At 44.2% G+C, this 18,132-nt stretch overlaps 3 protein-coding genes and 1 long non-coding RNA gene across 4 annotated transcripts in view; all 4 read right to left on the reverse strand.

Moving 5' to 3' along the window:
• The window catches only part of antxr1c (ANTXR cell adhesion molecule 1c), a 50,897-nt gene extending 49,875 nt beyond the window's left edge, over nt 1–1,022 (reverse strand). Inside the window, exon 1 of the mRNA XM_079801662.1 lies at nt 351–1,022. Within this exon, the coding sequence (XP_079657788.1) occupies nt 351–496 (146 nt within the window). The 5' untranslated portion in view covers nt 497–1,022. The remainder of the gene's footprint in view (nt 1–350) is intronic.
• LOC307117027 overlaps nt 1–18,132 on the reverse strand; it is a 527,365-nt gene that overhangs the window by 52,705 nt on the left and 456,528 nt on the right. The window lies entirely within an intron of this gene.
• Nucleotides 8,172–12,138, reverse strand: rbp3 (retinol binding protein 3). The gene is made up of 4 exons (XM_079845491.1): nt 10,558–12,138; nt 10,274–10,464; nt 10,003–10,145; nt 8,172–9,822 (listed from the first exon to the last, which is right to left on the reverse strand). The coding sequence occupies exons 1-4, from the start codon at nt 11,734–11,736 to the stop codon at nt 9,497–9,499; spliced, it is 1,839 nt and encodes a 612-aa protein (XP_079701617.1). The 5' UTR covers nt 11,737–12,138; the 3' UTR covers nt 8,172–9,496.
• Nucleotides 12,094–16,361, reverse strand: irbpl (interphotoreceptor retinoid-binding protein like). The gene has a single exon (XM_079845490.1). It carries the CDS (start codon nt 16,308–16,310, stop codon nt 13,557–13,559), a length of 2,754 nt encoding a protein of 917 aa, XP_079701616.1. The 5' UTR covers nt 16,311–16,361; the 3' UTR covers nt 12,094–13,556.

Here is an 18,132-nt window from a genome sequence, read left to right on the forward strand (position 1 = left end):
GTGGAAATGTACTGGCCTACTTTATCCAGGCAGTATGTGGAAAACATCAGGCCAGCAGACCACAAAAGCATCCCTAACATTTGCACTTCATATAGATCAAGTTGCCTTTATATGTGATTGACGGTTTTATGTTGGACAGCAGACAGTTTACCAGCTGCAAGACCAAAGAGATTAAAGATATAACTTACAGATATCTTTCCTTTAGGTTCGAGAGAGAGAGAGAGAGAGAGAGAGAGAGAGAGAGAGAGAGAGAGAGAGAGAGAGAGAGAGAGAGAGAGAGAGAGAGAGACTTTCATAACAATGTCTTTCAAAACAATGTACAAAACGACTGAATTCTAACTGTTACTTACTTGTCAAGGACAAAATACAAGTCGAATGCGCCCTGACAGGATCTCTCCTCCTCCACATCTTCTTCGGCTCCCGCGGATGGAAGCGTGAACAACAAAAGTCCAAAGAAAAGTACGCCGAGACACATTTTCACAACTGAACGTGCCATCGTTTCTTATTGCAAAAACATCAATGCTCAGGCAAGCAAATGGCCATTCACATTATCTCTAATATGGAGCCTGAAGAGAGAGCCTCTGCTGAGATCCTGAGGGAAGGATGCACACAAAGAAGAGGAGTTTTAGCGGATGTTGACGCAGTCCTTTCTCACATCAGTCTGAAAACCCTCAAAACTTCAGATAAGATGAAAACACGCTATTCCCAATATGCACCGCACGGAAAGCCGATGTCCAGGAAAAACACCACCAAAGAAAAGTTCCAACTGTGTGTTTACTATTTAAAAAAAAATAAAAAACACGGCCGGTTTGTTGTTTTTGGAGAATTTTGAAGAATTGTTGCCGCACGAAATCCACGTGTAAAAAGGCCACATGTATTTTTTCCCCCATGCGCTTGATATGCTATTTAATGTAAATGTGCAAAGCAAAGAAGGAGTCGTTTGAGAAAAGAGCCCAGGCTCAGAGTTGGCAGAAGAGGAGCTGGTGTCAAATTTCTACCCTTGTTGAAAAAAAATGGGTTTCTTCTTCTGCTTCTTGAAGGTTTCCTCCCTTCCTTTGGATATGCAAAATATATGGGTTGTTTTTCCCCCCGATGTTCTGTGTTGTCTACTGACTATAATAAAATAAAACAGAAAATTAAAACTACAATACATTTATTTTTATTCTTAAGCATTATACAGAATTTTTACTAGTATGACTGTATTTCTTATTCTAGCTTCAAGATTCGTTAATTAACTATGTTTCTATTTGATTTATTTCCCCCTTTCCTTATGTTTACAATTTCATGAGGCCCTATCAGCAGTTTACACCATTACACCAGTAGGTGGCGTTAAGCATGAGGGCCTTTTAATGTCAAATCTCCACCAGTGTGTCCTTGAGCAAGGCACTCCATGTTGCTCCAGGGGCATTGTCCCCATAGATATCCATAATAAAGGCTAGATGTCTCGTCCGCGCTGCTGGCCAATGGAGGTTGACGTCCGCACCTGGCGGCCATCTTGTCACAGCTCGCTCGTAACATTGTGTTTTAATGGTGCATGTACTTTTTAAATAACCACAACTTGCTCAATTTTCTACTGATTTTCAAACTGTTTGGTTTGTTATAAATGTCAGAGATGTAGTTATGACACTGTACTTATGAATAATTATTCATAATTTGTTCAAGCATCCAGAATTATAGTCATGTTAATAATGTTTGTAAGAAACCAAACCATTTGTAAATCCGTCAAGATTTCAGAGAGTTAAGAGTATTTGTATTCGTGCAGATCACTCGCCTTACATCAGGAACCACAGAGCCCGCCAGAAAGCTTGCCTGTGACAAGATGGCCGCCAGTGATGACGTTAGAGACACACGTAAGTGATGATGTAAGACATCTAGCCTTTATTATGTATATCTATGATTGTCCCTGTAAAAAGTGCACTGTAAGTCGCTTTGGATAAAAGCGTCTGCCAAATGCATAAATCCCTACTATATAGTAGGCGAAAAACAACAAAATAAGTATGTCCAAATTCACAGTAGTCATAAAAGAGTAGGCAAAAAAGTACTCAGATGACCTACCACTTCTGACGAGATTCTGAAGTGTGCATAAGGACACTTTACTATCCCATGAGGCCACGGGAGAGGATTTAGAAATGGCAGTGAAGCAATAGGAAGGATAACGACAGCATGGTGGATGTTGTATGTCTGAATTACATTCATACTACATTCATTCATGCAACTGTACACTAGAACAGTCTTTTTTAGCGGTCGTGAAGTAATTACCTATTTAAAATAAGTACCTACTCAAGATCGAGAGTATATGATTTCCGACGCAGCCCACACCATGACCTTATTGCTAAACATAACTCCACCCACTGGGTCCAGAGGTGGAGCTGATCTAAGTCAAACCCCACCCATTGTGTCCAGAAAGGGGGAGCTGGGCACCATTTGGCTCTGCAGTGAGCACCATTTGGGGCCAAATGACGCCCAGCTTCTCCTCTCTGGATGAAATCTACCTCTGTAGATCTAATGTAGGTGGAGCTTAACCTAATTAGGTTTAGGGATAGGAAAGGTTAGGGTGTGTCTGGACCTTCAAGCTCCACCCATTACGTCCAGAGAGGGGGAACTGGACGTCAAGCTCCACCCATTACGTTCAGAGAGGGGGAACTGGACGTCAAGCTCCACCCATTACTTTCAGAGAGGGGAAACTGGACGACAAGCTCCACCCATTACGTTCAGAGAGGGGGAACTGGATGTCAAGCTCCCCCCATTACGTTCAGAGAGGGGGAACTGGACGTCAAGCTCCACCCATTACGTTCAGAGAGGGGGAACTGGACGTCAAGCTCCACCCATTACGTTCAGAGAGGGGGTACTATACATCAAGCTCCACCCATTACGTTCAGAGAGGCGGTATGTCAAGCTCCACCCATTACGTCCAGAGAGGGGGAACTGGACGTCAAGCTCCACCTATTACGATCAGAGAGGGGGAACTGGACATCAAGCTCCACCCATTACGATCAGAGAGGGGGTATGTCAAGCTCCACCCATTACTTTCAGAGAGGGGAAACTGGACATTAAGGTCCACCCATTACGTTCAGAGATGGGGAACTGGACATCAAGCTCCACCCATTACATTCAGAGAGGGGGAACTGGGCATTAAGCTACATCCATTACGTCCAGAAAAGGGGGAACTGGACGTCAAGCTCCACCCATTAAGATCAGAGAGGGGAAACTGGACATCAAGCTCCACCCATTACGATCAGAGAGGGGGTGTGTCAAAGCTCCACCCATTATGTTCAGAGAGGCGGTATGTCAAGCTCCACCAATTACGTTCAGAGAGGCGGTATGTCAAGCTCCACCCATTACGTCCAGAGAGGGGGAACTAGACATCAAGCTCCACCCATTACGTCCAGAGAGGGGGAACTGGACGTCAAGCTCCACCCATTACGATCAGAGAGGGGGTACTATACGTCAAGCTCCACCCATTACGTTCAGAGAGGCGGTATATCAAGCTCCACCCATTACGTTCAGAGAGGGGGAACTGGACGTCAAGCTCCACCCATTATGTTCAGAGAGGGGAAACTGGACGTCAAGCTCCACTCATTACATTCAGAGAGGGGGAACTGGACGTCAAGCACCACCCATTACATTCAGAGAGGGGAAACTGGACGTCAAGCTCCACTCATTACATTCAGAGAGGGGGAACTGGACGTCAAGCACCACCCATTACGTTCAGAGAGGGGAAACTGGACGTCAAGCTCCACCCATTATATTCAGAGATGGGGAACTGGACGTCAAGCTCCACCCATTATATTCAGAGATGGGGAACTGGATGTCAAGCGTTCAGAGAGGGGGAACTGGACGTCAAGCTCCACCCATTACGTTCAGAGAGGGGAAACTGGACGTCAAGCTCCACTCATTACATTCAGAGAGGGGGAACTGGACGTCAAGCACCACCCATTACATTCAGAGAGGGGAAACTGGACGTCAAGCTCCACTCATTACATTCAGAGAGGGGGAACTGGACGTCAAGCTCCACCCATTACGTCCAGAGAGGGGGAACTGGACGTCAAGCTCCACCCATTACGATCAGAGAGGGGGTACTATACGTCAAGCTCCACCCATTACGTTCAGAGAGGCGGTATATCAAGCTCCACCCATTACGTTCAGAGAGGGGGAACTGGACGTCAAGCTCCACCCATTATGTTCAGAGAGGGGAAACTGGACGTCAAGCTCCACTCATTACATTCAGAGAGGGGGAACTGGACGTCAAGCACCACCCATTACATTCAGAGAGGGGAAACTGGACGTCAAGCTCCACTCATTACATTCAGAGAGGGGGAACTGGACGTCAAGCACCACCCATTACGTTCAGAGAGGGGAAACTGGACGTCAAGCTCCACCCATTATATTCAGAGATGGGGAACTGGACGTCAAGCACTACCCATTACGTTCAGAGAGGGGAAACTGGACATCAAGCTCCACCCATTACATTCAGAGAGGGGGAACTGGGCATTAAGCTACATCCATTACGTCCAGAAAAGGGGGAACTGGACGTCAAGCTCCACCCATTAAGATCAGAGAGGGGAAACTGGACATCAAGCTCCACCCATTACGATCAGAGAGGGGGTGTGTCAAAGCTCCACCCATTATGTTCAGAGAGGCGGTATGTCAAGCTCCACCTATTACGTTCAGAGAGGCGGTATGTCAAGCTCCACCCATTACGTCCAGAGAGGGGGAACTAGACATCAAGCTCCACCCATTACGTCCAGAGAGGGGGAACTGGACGTCAAGCTCCACCCATTACGATCAGAGAGGGGGTACTATACGTCAAGCTCCACCCATTACGTTCAGAGAGGCGGTATATCAAGCTCCACCCATTACGTTCAGAGAGGGGGAACTGGACGTCAAGCTCCACCCATTATGTTCAGAGAGGGGAAACTGGACGTCAAGCTCCACTCATTACATTCAGAGAGGGGGAACTGGACGTCAAGCACCACCCATTACATTCAGAGAGGGGAAACTGGACGTCAAGCTCCACTCATTACATTCAGAGAGGGGGAACTGGACGTCAAGCACCACCCATTACGTTCAGAGAGGGGAAACTGGACGTCAAGCTCCACCCATTATATTCAGAGATGGGGAACTGGACGTCAAGCACTACCCATTACGTTCAGAGAGGGGAAACTGGACATCAAGCTCCACCCATTACATTCAGAGAGGGGGAACTGGACGTCAAGCTCCACCCATTACATTCAGAGAGGGGGAACTGGGCATTAAGCTACATCCATTACGTCCAGAAAAGGGGGACTGGACATCAAGCTCCACCCATTACATTCAGAGATGGGGAACTGGACGTCAAGCTCCACTCATTACGTTCAGAGAGGGGAAACTGGACATCAAGCTCCACCCATTACATTCAGAGAGGGGGAACTGGACGTCAAGCCCCACCCATTACGTTCAGAGAGGGGGAACTGGACGTCAAGCTCCACTCATTACGTTCAGAGAGGGGAAACTGGACGTCAAGCTCCACTCATTACATTCAGAGAGGGGGAACTGGACGTCAAGCACCACCCATTACATTCAGAGAGGGGAAACTGGACGTCAAGCTCCACTCATTACATTCAGAGAGGGGGAACTGGACGTCAAGCACCACCCATTACGTTCAGAGAGGGGAAACTGGACGTCAAGCTCCACCCATTACATTCAGAGAGGGGGAACTGGGCATTAAGCTACATCCATTACGTCCAGAAAAGGGGGAACTGGACGTCAAGCTCCACCCATTAAGATCAGAGAGGGGAAACTGGACGTCAAGCTCCACCCATTACGATCAGAGAGGGGGTGTGTCAAAGCTCCACCCATTATGTTCAGAGAGGCGGTATGTCAAGCTCCACCCATTACGTCCAGAGAGGGGGAACTGGACGTCATGCTCCACCCATTAAATCCAGAGAAGGGGAACTGGACGTCAAGCTCCACCCATTACGATCAGAGAGGGGGTACTGGACATCAAGCTCCACCCATTACGGTCAGAGAGGGGGAACTGGACGTCAAGCTCCACCCATTACGTTCAGAGAGGCGGCATGTCAGGCTCCACCCATTACGTTCAGAGAGGCGGTATGTCAAGCTCCACCCATTACATTCAGAGAGAGGGGAACTGGACGTCAAGCTCCACCCATTACGTTCAGAGAGGCGGTATGTCAAGCTCCACCCATTACGTTCAGAGAGGGGGAACTGGACATCAAGCACCACCCATTACGTTCAGAGAGGCGGTATGTCAAGCTCCACCCATAACATTCAGAGAGCGGGAACTGGACGTCAAGCTCCACCCATTACGTTCGGAGAGGGGGAACTGGATGTCAAGCTCCACCCATTACATTCAGAGAGGGGAAACTGGACGTCAAGCTCCACTCATTACATTCAGAGAGGGGAAACTGGACGTCAAGCTCCACCCATTACATTCCGAGAGGGGGAACTGGACGTCAAGCACCACCCATTACGTTCAGAGTTGGGGAACTGGACATCAAGCTCCACCCATTACATTCAGAGAGGAGGAACTGGGCATTAAGCTACATCCATTACGTCCAGAAAAGGGGGTCTGGACATCAAGCTCCACCCATTACATTCAGAGATGGGGAACTGGACGTCAAGCACCACCCATTACATTCAGAGATGGGGAACTGGACGTCAAGCACCACCCATTACGTTCAGAGAGGGGAAACTGGACATCAAGCTCCACCCATTACATTCAGAGAGGGGGAACTGGACGTCAAGCTCCACCCATTACGTTCAGAGAGGGGGAACTGGACGTCAAGCTCCACCCATTACATTCAGAGAGGGGAAACTGGAAATCAAGCTCCACCCATTACGTTCAGAGATGGGGAACTGGACATCAAGCTCCACCCATTACATTCAGAGATGGGGAACTGGACGTCAAGCACCACCCATTACATTCAGAGATGGGGACCTGGACGTCAAGCACCACCCATTACGTTCAGAGAGGGGAAACTGGACATCAAGCTCCACCCATTACATTCAGAGAGGGGAAACTGGACGTCAAGCCCCACCCATTACGTTCAGAGAGGGGGAACTGGACGTCAAGCTCCACCCATTACGTTCAGAGAGGGGGAACTGGACGTCAAGCTCCACCCATTACGTTCAGAGAGGGGAAACTGGACGTCAAGCTCCACTCATTACATTCAGAGAGGGGGAACTGGACGTCAAGCACCACCCATTACGTTCAGAGAGGGGAAACTGGACATCAAGCTCCACCCATTACATTCAGAGAGGGGGAACTGGACGTCAAGCTCCACTCATTACATTCAGAGAGGGGGAACTGGACGTCAAGCACCACCCATTACGTTCAGAGAGGGGAAACTGGACATCAAGCTCCACCCATTACATTCAGAGAGGGGGAACTGGACGTCAAGCTCCACTCATTACATTCAGAGAGGGGGAACTGGACGTCAAGCTCCACCCATTACATTCAGAGAGGGGAAACTGGACGTCAAGCTCCACCCATTACGTTCAGAGAGGGGAAACTGGACGTCAAGCTCCACTCATTACATTCAGAGAGGGGGAACTGGACGTCAAGCTCCACCCATTACGTTCAGAGAGGGGGAACTGGACGTCAAGCTCCACCCATTACATTCAGAGAGGGGAAACTGGACGTCAAGCTCCACCCATTACGTTCAGAGAGGGGAAACTGGACGTCAAGCTCCACTCATTACATTCAGAGAGGGGGAACTGGACGTCAAGCTCCACCCATTACATTCAGAGAGGGGGCACCACCCATTACGTTCAGAGAGGGGGAACTGGACATCAAGCTCCACCCATTACATTCAGAGATGGGGAACTGGACGTCAAGCTCCACCCATTACATTCAGAGAGGGGGCACCACCCATTACGTTCAGAGAGGGGGAACTGGACATCAAGCACCACCCATTACGTTCAGAGAGGGGAAACTGGACATCAAGCTCCACCCATTACATTCAGAGAGGGGAAACTGGACATCAAGCTCCACCCATTACATTCAGAGAGGGGAAACTGGACATCAAGCTCCATCCCTTACGTTCAGAGAGGGGGAACTGGACGTCAAGCTCCACTCATGGCCCAAATCCATTCATTTTAACTTTTGTCATTTTATAAAAAGAATCCAGCAGTAACAAATTAAGATTTTCAACAACATCTCTATGTTACCTTATCCCTGTCTCTCTTTATTGTGAACAATAAACAAACGTATTTCCAATATAGAGTGTCATATAATTCAGACAATCTGGATATATCTATATATCATGCTCCACAGGGGGCTGTGGATCTCTTACATAAACATATCATATCATTAGGTTATCTATAGCCGATGAGGGTCGTGCACTTCTTATTGTGGTACATTATAGAATTGAATGACGGCAGTTTTCCCCAACATGGTTTATTATGTCCTGTTGACAAAAGGTGCTACATAACTGTAATTTTAGTATGGCAGTGGATGTATTTGACAGCATGCTTTGCTCCACTGCTGGATGAAGAAGATATGCTGCCCTCTTCTGGTTCTTATTGATAATTTCTAAAAGAAAAAGTACAATAAATATACGTATATATGAAACATTTTTGTAATGAACATTGTTTTTGCTTATATTCTGTGTGGTTATGTGTATTTGTATTATAACTATGTTTTAGTTGAGATTGCACGTAGTTATTTTAAGTTGAGGTAAATAATCCTAGGCTTTTACACACGCATGTCTGGGATTGGTTTATGTTTGCTAAACTAATTTTAGATAAGGAATTATAAGGAACAATTAACTTGCTTATTAGCATGCATATAACTATATTGGCTGTTTATTAGTACTTATAAAGCACATATTAACGCCTTATTCTGCATGACCGTATTCTACTTCCCTTAATCACCCAATACCTAAACTCAACTCAACACAATCTACCTTACTAACTATTATTAAGCAGTTTATTGAGGCAAAAGTCAGTTAGTTAATAGAGAAAATTGGACCCTAAACTAAAATGTGACCAAATTCTCTATTTATTATTTAAAATGCATTACAATTAGAACAGTTTCCATGTGGTATTTATTAAGTTTTATAATTTGGTGTCAATTGCGATTTCCCCCAAATATATAGAAAGAGATTTAAGTTGAATTTGCATTTGAAACAAGACAATTTCAGTTTGTTATATGCATGAATATATGTTTATAATACAAGCATATACAAGCATAAACACATTTTGATGTGTACAAAGTGCCCAACACATGCATTTAAGTTCAGAACAGAACATTTGAGAATATTACTGCATTAGAGATGTTTGCTTTAGAGATTGCAAGCTTTAGATTGTATGGGTTAGAAATAATACAGAAAAAATTAGAAAAAGATTTGAACTAGAAACAGATGGCTTAACTTTGTACTTTCTAAACATTACCTTAATGATACACACAGATCTAGACAAAAAAATATGCCATCCTTCTAAATGACTAATTTGCTATATCATTTGGCTTCCATACCAGGCCCAGAAGAACAACTTATTTTTGGCCGGAAAAATGCTTATTGAGGATGCCCTTGGCTGTGTCGAGGGCAGCATCGGCGGGCACTGGGATGTGCGGGGCAATGCCAGCGCCCTCCCAGGAAGGACCCTGAGCAGCGTCCGAGTGGTTGATGGGAATAGACAGGAAGATATTGCTTTCGCCCACACGGAAGGTCTCTGGGGGGTGACAACCTCCACGGGTTGTCTCACCGATAATCATTGCACGTCCCAGCCTTTTCATGATAAAAACAAACTCCTCAGCAGCACCAGCGGTCACGCCACTGATCAGGATTATCAAACTCTTTTTGCTGCCATATCTCTTGCCTAGATAGAGTAGAATTGCATTAAAATGGCTTAATTTTGCAGTGTGCAAAACATACAACACATAATCTACTTCACTGCATCTTATATATTTAGCTCAAAAAAGCTAGAACAATTTTGAAATTGGTCTACACAAAGAGTACAATAATAAATTAAATATATATAGTCACTTTAGTAAAGTACCTGTAAGTTGTGTAAGGGTCAGAATATCTCTCGTGGTATTGGAGGGTCGGTCATAAACGTGGTCCAGCACAATCTGCTTGTCACCATCAAAGAAGTATGAGCAAAAGCCAGCAATGGAAGAGGTAGGCCCACCAACATTGTTCCTAGAAATAAAAGTGATCGTAATATCAAATTATGATCAAAGCCGGTGGATAAAAAATGTTGGAATTTGTACATTATTGAATTTCATTCAGAACTGGCTATATAAAGAAATATACAATACAATAATCACCTCAGATCAATGATCAGCGCGTCAGTGTCAATCACTTTGTCCCAGACATGCTCCACGATGATCTGAGCAATGGCAGCGACATGCTCAAAATCTCCAAACATGTCAAAGCGAAGGTAACCAATGTTGTTTTCAAATACGTCCGTGTGGAATGAAACTTTGATGAGCTCGATGAACATCTCAGGTGTGGGATTCTGGAATTTAAAGGAACAATAGTCATATTAGTCAACATATCTCTGAATTGTTATATCTAAAAAAAAAAAAAACCCTAGTAGTGCATACATTACCATTGGAGGAAGTGCAGGGATGTTGCTGGTGGTCTTCAGGCATTTGTCCCCTGACAGTTTTAGGAGGTCCGCAGAGAGCTTTGCTTCCAGTTCTTCTTTTGTGGAGATCAGGTTGTATTCCCCACTAGCTCCCAGCCCCTTGGCGACATCGTCCCCAACACTTGGAAATGCATAGTTGTCTGCTACCAGTAGGGCTGCCGCTTGAACCAACCCTGGGATTTCAGCACGAAGTTTAATGATTTCGATTGCAGCGTCAAGGGCATCTTCTGCAGCAACTTCGACATCTGGTGCCACTCCATTGATTTCCCAGCTCTTGCCAGTGATGGGGTTAATAGACTTAGCAACCGGCAAAGACACATAGAAGTCGGTGTCAGCCACCTTGATTTTGCTTATTTTTATAGTTCCCCCAGCTGTGTTCTCCCCAACGATAGTGGCCCTTTTAAGGTGTTTAAGGCAATAGGCAACATCTTCTGCAACCCCAAGAGTATCCTTGCTTGTCAGGATGATCAAGGGTTTGGTGGTTCCATATCTCTTTCCCAACAGGGTCGGCATGGACCACAACTCTATGGTGAGGTCGGATGTGCGATCATACACTGAATCAATGTGGATTAATGGCTCTGGATCGGTGTAGTAAGACACGATATATGGAATCCCCGATACCTCACCACTGACGGCATTGCGGAAGTCAAGAATCATGCCAGATGTTGGGAGGATTTTGTCCCAGATGTACTCAAGCAAAAGAGGCCCAACCTTCTGAGCCATCTCCTCACCAATGATGTGGTGAATCTTCAGGTAGCCAATGTTGTCATCCAGGATCTCAACTTTGACCGTGTCTTTGATCATCGCGGCCAGATGCTCCGGTGGGATGTCAGGCATGGCTGGCGGTGCTACAGGAACGAAGCCTGGCTCGTATGTGACTTTCACTCTGGAATCGCTAACTGTTTTTTTAACCCCATCAGTCAGTACACTGGCAAGGGTGGCAGGATCTGAAATGCCGAGGATCTCCGTGTTACTACTCGCAGCATCAATTGCCTCTTCCATGCCGGTGAGTTTTTCTGGCGAGCAGTAGTTGTCCATGAATATTTTCGCCAAATCCGCAATAAGTGTGGGTGAGAAAGCACAGTGAGCCACATTACTGAAGATCAGCAACGCCGCTAGTAGAACTACAGCTTGAGCCATTATAGCCAGTTCCGGATCCCAGCTAATACAGCACAACTGAACTCTCCTTCTGCAGAGAGGTTAGTCAACTGAGTCTGCTTCGACAGTCAGGTTTCTGTTAACACATGCATAAGAAGCTTTTCTTCGCAATAAAACCTTAATCTCATTAGCCAAAGTTCTTCAGTCAGAAAAAAACAAGCTAAAATGTAAGTTATGTTACATATATGTTACACTAATATGAAGCACTTGTAGTTAAAGCACTGGTATTTTTTTATATTTGCCTTTGTATTAGAGTTTCTCAAATACAGTATATTGTAGTGAAGAAATGAAATTCATGTGTATTAAATAACCTTTTGTTGTAATTTCAATGGCAAAAAGGTATGCAAAGGAAACTTATGTCTTCTTTTTATTTTATTCTATAGCATGTCTATTTTTACATTAGTACGAGTACACAAAACCACGGCATCAAAAGAGTAAAAATGATGGGTAAACAATTTCAGGAATATGTCAGACAGCTTTGTAAATGGTAAATTTATTTCTATTCCACACACATTGAAATAACTTAAAAGTTTAAATTCTTTGGTGCTGTAAAAATAAAACAAAAAGGAATATAGCTGCATGCAGCCATTATTGGGGCCAAGCACAAAGAACACGATAAGCCAACATGGCTGGGAGCATTAGACCAACTCCAACAACGAGCAATAAAGACATTTTAAGATAATTTTAGACAAAATGCCTGAAAAATCAAATACAATCGTGATTTAATGGTTTATCACTTTCGACCAATAGGTGGCGCTGTCACAAAATCGATGTGGTGTGGTCAGAGTAAGATGACAATAAGGTGTCAATATACCAAAGCATTGGAGAAATACAGCCTCAGAAATAGAGTCATTATGGCATTATGCCTCAACTTTGTTGATGTGATATATGAAATCGGTAATCCATAACTTTTTGCTGGCATGGTCTGAAGATGATACGATTCAATTCTGGTGAAAATCAGACAAACTGTCTAGGAGGAGTTAGAAAAAGTCTAAATCAAATGGTGGACAGGAAGTTTGGCTGACACTGGGAAATGTTCGGAATGACCCAAGGAACACTCGGAATGACCCAAGGAACTTTTTACTTTTGACCACAAGGTGGCCACAACTGCCCCGAAACTGCCAGTGCCATGGTGCCGAAGACACATACCCAGTTTCAAAACGATATGCTCGTAAAATGTAGCATTTTTACAAATTCAGATCTTTAGGCAAACCGTTCAGAAGTAATAAACAAAAATGTCAATTTTTCATATCTCCTGACCACTAGATGGCACTGTGTCGAATCTGTGCAGGTAGCCTCAGGTTAAGGTTGTGATAACACACACCAAGTTTGGTCAGAATACACTAAAGCGTTGCAGAGATATAGCCTCACGTTAATTGTGGTGTGCTCTTTGTCTAATTCGTTTGTGCGTTATTCACTAACAGTTTGATGAATCGACTTAAATTCCATATCTTTTTGTTTGACATGGTCTGAAGATGATCTGGTTACATTGAAAATCGTCTTGAGCCAAGGAATCCGAATTTAGTAAAGAATTTTAGTTTCTAGCCATTACACTTAAAAAGTTATTAACATAAACATGAGTGCATTTTTTGGACAGATGGTGGCGTTAGAGGGATTGAGTTGGAGACTCCAAATTTGCTATGGCGAATATTCAGACTGTCCTCTATCTGTGTGCCAAATTGCATAACTTTCCCACAAGTGGTTTTATGGGCTGGCAATAGACTTCCAGAGCAGAAACAGAAGAATAATAATAAGAACGCCAACCTTTGGGGCTTGGCCCCTAATAACGAAGCCCCATAGTTCTATTTCCCTGAATTTTTCTTTTGGTGCATTGTGCCAATTATTTTCTGGGCAACATTAAGTGCATCATTTGCTTGAACTGCTATATGTGGTTCAACCCCTGAAACTCTCCATGCTTTTCCAGTAACTGCACTCAAAACCGCCCGGTTGGGAATGGAAGCATACAGGATGCTATTCCCAATTTGGTATGTCCCACTTGAGAGGGCACCTCCGATAGTGGGCTCTCCAATTACAGTGGCCCTTTTCAGGTCTTTCATTGTTCTGGTGAATGCCTCAGCGGCTGATCCAGTCATGTGACTTGTCAGGATATAAATGTCTTTCTGAGAGCCGTACCTCTGTCCTAGCACTTCTGGAAGAGTCGTAACCTTTGTCGAGGTTGTTGTGGAGCGATCAACAATGGTGTAAAGATGTTTCAAGGGTTGTGCATCAAAAAAATAGGTGCAAATGAGTGGAATAGCCGTGGAATAGCCACCCGTGTTATATCTCACATCGATTATGAGCATGTCTGTGTTCACCAACTTGTTCCATACAGCTTTGAGGAGCTGGGGACCAATCGCTCGCAGAACCTTTATGTCTTCCATCATGTCGAATCTCAAATAGCCAATATTTCCAGACATTACCTCTACTATGACTAGGGCATCAATGATGAACCCTACCTCTTCAGGGGAAGGGATTTTGGGAACGTCATGAAGGGTTTCCGGTTCAGTTTCACAGTAGAAAATGTGCAGTCTGTGGTCGTCCGAGGTCTCTTGGAGATCTGCAGTGAGTTGAGATGCAAGAGATTCATAGTCAACAACTGACCGGTACAGTCCCTCGGCTAGTTTGGACTGTAACAGTCTACTCACTTTAGCTGCGACCTCGGGTACAGTGTAATGCTTTTCCAAGAGATCCCCTGCTTCTTGCACCAAAGCCTGAATATCCTTGTGAAACACAATGATTTCATGAGCTCGCTCAACTGCATCCTCAGCAAGCACGATGGCATCAGGTACTACGCCGCCTCCAAGCCAACATTCCCCATGTATATCAATGAAATTTAAGATGGGGACAGTAATAGCAAGGTTTGTTTCTTCAACTTGAAAAGTCTTGGAGTGAAGGAGTGTTCCAGAGGTGATTTCCCCAATAACAGTGCCTCTGTGGAGGGATTGCATCAGGTAAGCAAACTCTTCTCCAGCTTCTGCTGTGTAATAGCTTGTCAAAATATAAATACCCTTTCTGGACCCATAGGAAGGCCCAGCGATGTTAGGGAGGGTGTGAAAATCGGCAGTCATGTTCCGGATGCTGTCGTAGATTGAAAAGAGATGAGTGTTTGATGAGGTGTCGAACATGTAGGAAAGCAGAATCGGCAAGGCCTCGGTGGATCCGCCGGTGTTATAGCGCAGGTCGATAATCAGGTTCTCAGTGTCTTGGACTGGTTGCCACACCTTCTCCTGGATTCGATCCTCTAGTTCAATCAAAATGGCGGGTGTAGGGAACCTGTCAAAACGCAGATATCCATTGTTTCCTGATACAATTTCCAATTTTAATAGCGGATCAATAAGATTGCCAAAAGATGAATGGTCTTCTGGTGTTGCATCCAGGACATTGTCAGACAATCCTCGCATTGTCTTGATATTTAAACGAGGGTCTTCAAAGATTAACTGCAGCTCATAATTAAGTTTAGCTGCCAAGTCCTCCTCAGAAACCACTGTGAAAAAGTCTGTTTTACCGAGCTGATTCAGCAAAGCTGGGATTTTATCTTTAAACGAGTAAAATTGTTTAATGATGTCTGACACTCTTTTAACTGCTTTCGGGAGTGCTTTCCTGACGGCAATGAGGGTCTTGGCTTTGGCAATTCCTTCCTTTGGGTTGACCGTGACGGATGGCGACACTCCGTTCACTTCCCAGCTCTGTCCTGTTACAGGGTTCACAGATCTAGCAACAGGGACCGTAATATAAAACCCAGAGTCCCCAACGGTTAACTTCTCAACCTTAACGGACCCTCCGGCCGACCTTTCTCCAACAATGACAGCTCTTTTTAGATGTTTTAAGACGTATGCAACCGCTTCCGCTATGCCCATGGTGCGCTTGCTGATTAAGACGACCAGTTCTTTTCTTTTCCCATATCGTTCCCCCAAGAGTGTCGGCATTGTCCACAGCTCCTCCGTAGTGTTGGTGGGTCGCTCATAGATTGTGTCGATGTGCAAAAGTGGCTCAGAGTCGGAAAAATAGGAAACAATGTATGGTAGACCGGAGAGCTCTCCCGCTGTGCTGAAACGGAGATCAAAGATCATCGCTGATGTATCCGCAACCTTCTTCCAGATGTTGTCGTGAAGGAGGCGTCCCAGTTTGGATGCAGTCTCCTGACCTATAATACGGTCAATCCTCAGGTATCCAACGTTGTTATCCATCACCTCCAGTTTAACAGTATTCCTGATTAGCCGTATCAGCTGTTCAGTAGACAGCGACTGAAGTGCAGGTGGCGTGATCGGAATATAATTAGGCTCGTAAGACACAGTCAGTCTGGGGTCATTGAGTGCACCCTGAACGCCGGCGGTCAGTACGGCTGCCAGTGTTTTCCGATCGGAGATGTGAAGGATCTCTCCGCTGCTAATCGCTTGTTGGATTGCCTCCTGCATGCCAACTAGATTCTCTGGGAAGCAGTAGTTGTCAAGCAGAATTTTAGCCATATCCAAGACAAGTGCAGACTGAAATGAGTTGACGAGCAGAACCCGACAAGCGACGGTGATCAGGGCAAAAACTCTTACAGTCCCTGCCATCTTTTGCCGTTGGTTGTTGAATTTTGTCTAAGCCAGAGGTTTTGTCCATGAAGAGGTGCTTTTGGTAGATAGAACAGGTTTTTGACAACAGCAACCACATAAGAGGCTTTTGCTCTGAATAAACCTTTAATCGCATTATCTGCAGTGCATCAGCAAGACATTGACAGAAAAAAATCAATAAATATTCATCATGACTTAAAGGGACTGTTAACCCCAAAAAACAAGTTACTTACTTCTATATCTGTTGTTTCACAGAAGAAAGAAAGTCATATAGGTTTGGAACATGACATGAGGGTGAGTAAATGATGACAGAACTTGCATTTTTGGGGCAAATGCTTGGAAGAAAAGTCGTATTATGGAAGTACCGTGTACTTATTGGAAAGTTCCTCTGTCTTAGTCTTTTTTTTTTTTTTGTATTTAGTCTCACTGTTTTGGGGTTCCTGAAAACATTTTAAGCAATATAACATTAAAAATTATTTGACAATAATTTGACAAAAATAATTTGACTCTTTACACATTTTCTCTTGGATTATAGTCCTCTCAGCCCTGCCGTCATGAGGGAAATAAGGTCAAGCTTTCAAAGGTGACGTCTGGGTCAGGCTAATGACGTGATTACACTGGTGAACAGGTGACCGTTAAATGTACACCAAGATAGAAATGCATTTGTATATGCTGGAGACTTTTTAGGTTATTTTCAACACCACAAACCATAACACCTTCCCAGGCAATTTAGACAATGGCTTTGATTGTATAATAATCAGTGGATTGCTCTTTGTCTGAAAGAGGCTCATTTAGTCATTCACATTCCGAATAGTTTAAAATCGTCTTATAGATCCCCCCCTCCCCATTCTTTTCTATCATTTGTCTGAATATCGGAGCATTAGCGTGAATTTAGAGGCCCTTGCCACTTTTCCAGGATGAAATTATGTAACCCCACATTCACTCAACACTAATTGGTGCTGCACTGTTAATCTTGCTTTATCTTTTAATGCTCAGAGCCTTATGCAATTCTATCTGATGATTCCATGTGGCCAATCAGAGATTGGGAATCTCATTTTAAGATGACTGGAGTTTTGTCCAGCGTATCTGATGGGAGGAAACGTTCCTGAGCTGGGGATAGAAACAGGTTAGCATGACTATCTGTCCCTGAATGACCCTGAAAATTTCTATGCCATGCGTTTTTTTCTTCATGTAATTCTCCTAAAACGCCCTCCTTACAATTTACCGGAACCATGCAAATGCTGTGAAGTTTGTGCCTTGATGATTAATTCCATTAGTAGATTTTGATTATTCTTTGAGGATCATGCAATAATTGTTAAGATCTAATGAATGCTTCAGGCATTTTAAGCTATTACAAAACAATGTACCAGTTCTAACCAACAGCATCTGCTTACCTGACTGAAAAGCTCCACCAGCAGAAAGCGCTCACCATACACCACAATGAGCTTGGCTTGCTAAAATGTATTTGGAAAGCCCAAACCGAAGTTACTTTGATGCATGATTTCTTGCAATCAAATCATTTTTTGGACTTTATTGATAAAATGTAAATCAAATTACATCATTGTAAAACAAAATATTTTGCATGGGAATATATACTGGACATACATAAGCAAAAACAATGGATTATATACAAATCTCTTTGTGAGGGACCGATAAAAGAACAATAAAAAACAAAGAAAGAATACAATTTTAAGGTATATCCATGAACATCAGTAGGGGCTCAAGCCCCTGGAACTATAGTTATTGCATAAATTTGGGTTGTTGTTCTCTCTCTCCAAATTACATGAGCATTTCCCTGAATACTTTTGTCTGGAACTACCCA

The sequence above is a fragment of the Gobio gobio genome (genome assembly GCF_949357685.1).
Source record: "Gobio gobio genome assembly, chromosome: 20".
Lineage (NCBI taxonomy): Eukaryota > Metazoa > Chordata > Actinopteri > Cypriniformes > Gobionidae > Gobio > Gobio gobio.